Raw genomic sequence first — 1738 nt, 5'->3', positions numbered from 1 at the left:
GATACAAAATAACGAAAAGTCAAGAGTTCGTTGTCACTTTCGAAAAAATATTTTCACACTGTTCACTGAACGCGATCTCCTGTCAAACTGACAGGCAGGCTTCGTGGAAAGAAAGATTATTGATTGGATACGAGCGTGCGCTCTCCTTCGGGCAAAGCTATCGACCCGTCACAAAACATTGTTAAAGCTGGCGCAAGCGTATTTATGCGTGTCTCTAGTTAAGCTACGGCTAAGCAAAAGTTTAGATGATTATTGCAGTAACGTATCGGTCGTCTCTATGAAACGATCATGAGCGATCCAAAACACATAACAGATAACGAGAATCTCAATGACTATGGTACACGAATAAATCGATGGTTTCTCATATCACTAGGTGCTTGGCCGCAAACGAGCGCGTCGAATAGAATAAAAAAACTCGCGGTGTCAATGCAAATCTTAATTTTTTCGACCGCGTTGGCAATCATTTTGATACCATGCCTGTTGTACATGGGATTCGAGAAAAAAGACGTTAAGACTAAATTAAACGACCTCATTCCGCTGATTAACAGAATATTGGGAACAGTAAATTACTGGATATTAATTACGCGTAACAAAGACATTGAACGTTGCATACGGCATATGGAGACGGATTGGAAACTCGTTCGAATCGATAATCGCAAAGTGATGCTGCAATATGCTAAGTCCGGCCGCTTCATGACCGTTTTGTGCGCGACGTTTCTACATGGTAGTACGTTCATCTTTAACGTAGTCAAGGCGATGGAAACAAGAACCGTTATCATCGACAACAAAACTATTACGATACATCCGATGACATGTCCAATGTACAGCAGGATACTTGATGTGAGATTCAGCCCTGCGAACGAGATCATGCTGGGTGTGCAATACTTGTCGACGTTTATAATGATTTCCTCTATAGCAACTGTTTGCAGTCTCATTGCCGTCTTCGCGATGCATGCTTGCGGTCAACTGAATGTAATGCATACGTGGTTAAATGAACTCACCGAAAAGAAGAATAATCATTTAGCAGACCAAAGACTTGCGGCCGTCGTGAAGCATCATTGGAGAGTCATCAGGTATTTTACTTAAATTGTTAGATATAGAGTTTTGATTGCACACCACACCCACTTTGTGTGAGTTTCTTTTTATTGAGTATTAAAGATAAATAAACATTCCCGTTACATTGATTTGCATAAACTAATATTGTTCGCTAAACTTAAAATATTGTCATATATTATAAACTTAAGTAGGGAAAAGTGGGGCACGTTGAGACACCTAAAATTCAACTCGCTGTATTTCTTTAAATATCAGTGCTAAAATTTTTTTTAAAGTGATTTTCAACACAGATTTACTTAAATTTTGAAATTTTAATAAATTTATTGGTTAGCGTATTTTACTTCTTAAATAATTAAAAAAAATCAATTTTTAAAAAGTGTCTCAACCTGCCCCACTGGTCCTCTCCAGTAGAGAGGATTAAAACAATGTGAGACACAATGAGACATATCAATAATAATTTGTGTTATTTATTTATGAATATATATTCGATAGGAACAAAACTAAAACTATCTTTATTGCTTATCCCCGCAAGGTTGGCGTTTTTTCTTAGGAACGTTACCCAAACCTCCACAATGCTACCCTTCTCCTCTCGCTTTAACCTTTACACAGGAACAATATTAAAACATAAAAAAACATCATGATAAAAAAACAGTGTGCCGGCATCAAAATTATCTTTCACTTGAGG

At 37.4% G+C, this 1738-nt stretch overlaps 1 protein-coding gene across 1 annotated transcript; it reads left to right on the top strand.

The window, feature by feature from the left end:
• Window positions 1–128: 128 nt before the first annotated feature.
• Window positions 129–1349, top strand: LOC112467695. The gene is made up of 2 exons (XM_025036415.1): window positions 129–840; window positions 917–1349. The coding sequence occupies exons 1-2, from the start codon at window positions 289–291 to the stop codon at window positions 968–970; spliced, it is 606 nt and encodes a 201-aa protein (XP_024892183.1). The 5' UTR covers window positions 129–288; the 3' UTR covers window positions 971–1349.
• The last annotated feature ends 389 nt before the right edge of the window (window positions 1350–1738 follow it).

This window comes from Temnothorax curvispinosus, unplaced genomic scaffold, assembly GCF_003070985.1.
Source record: "Temnothorax curvispinosus isolate PA1 unplaced genomic scaffold, ASM307098v1 QBEX01017772.1, whole genome shotgun sequence".
NCBI classification, from domain to species: Eukaryota; Metazoa; Arthropoda; class Insecta; order Hymenoptera; family Formicidae; genus Temnothorax; species Temnothorax curvispinosus.
The sequence above is the reverse complement of the archived record's forward strand: the minus strand, read 5'-3'. Positions and strand labels throughout refer to the sequence as shown.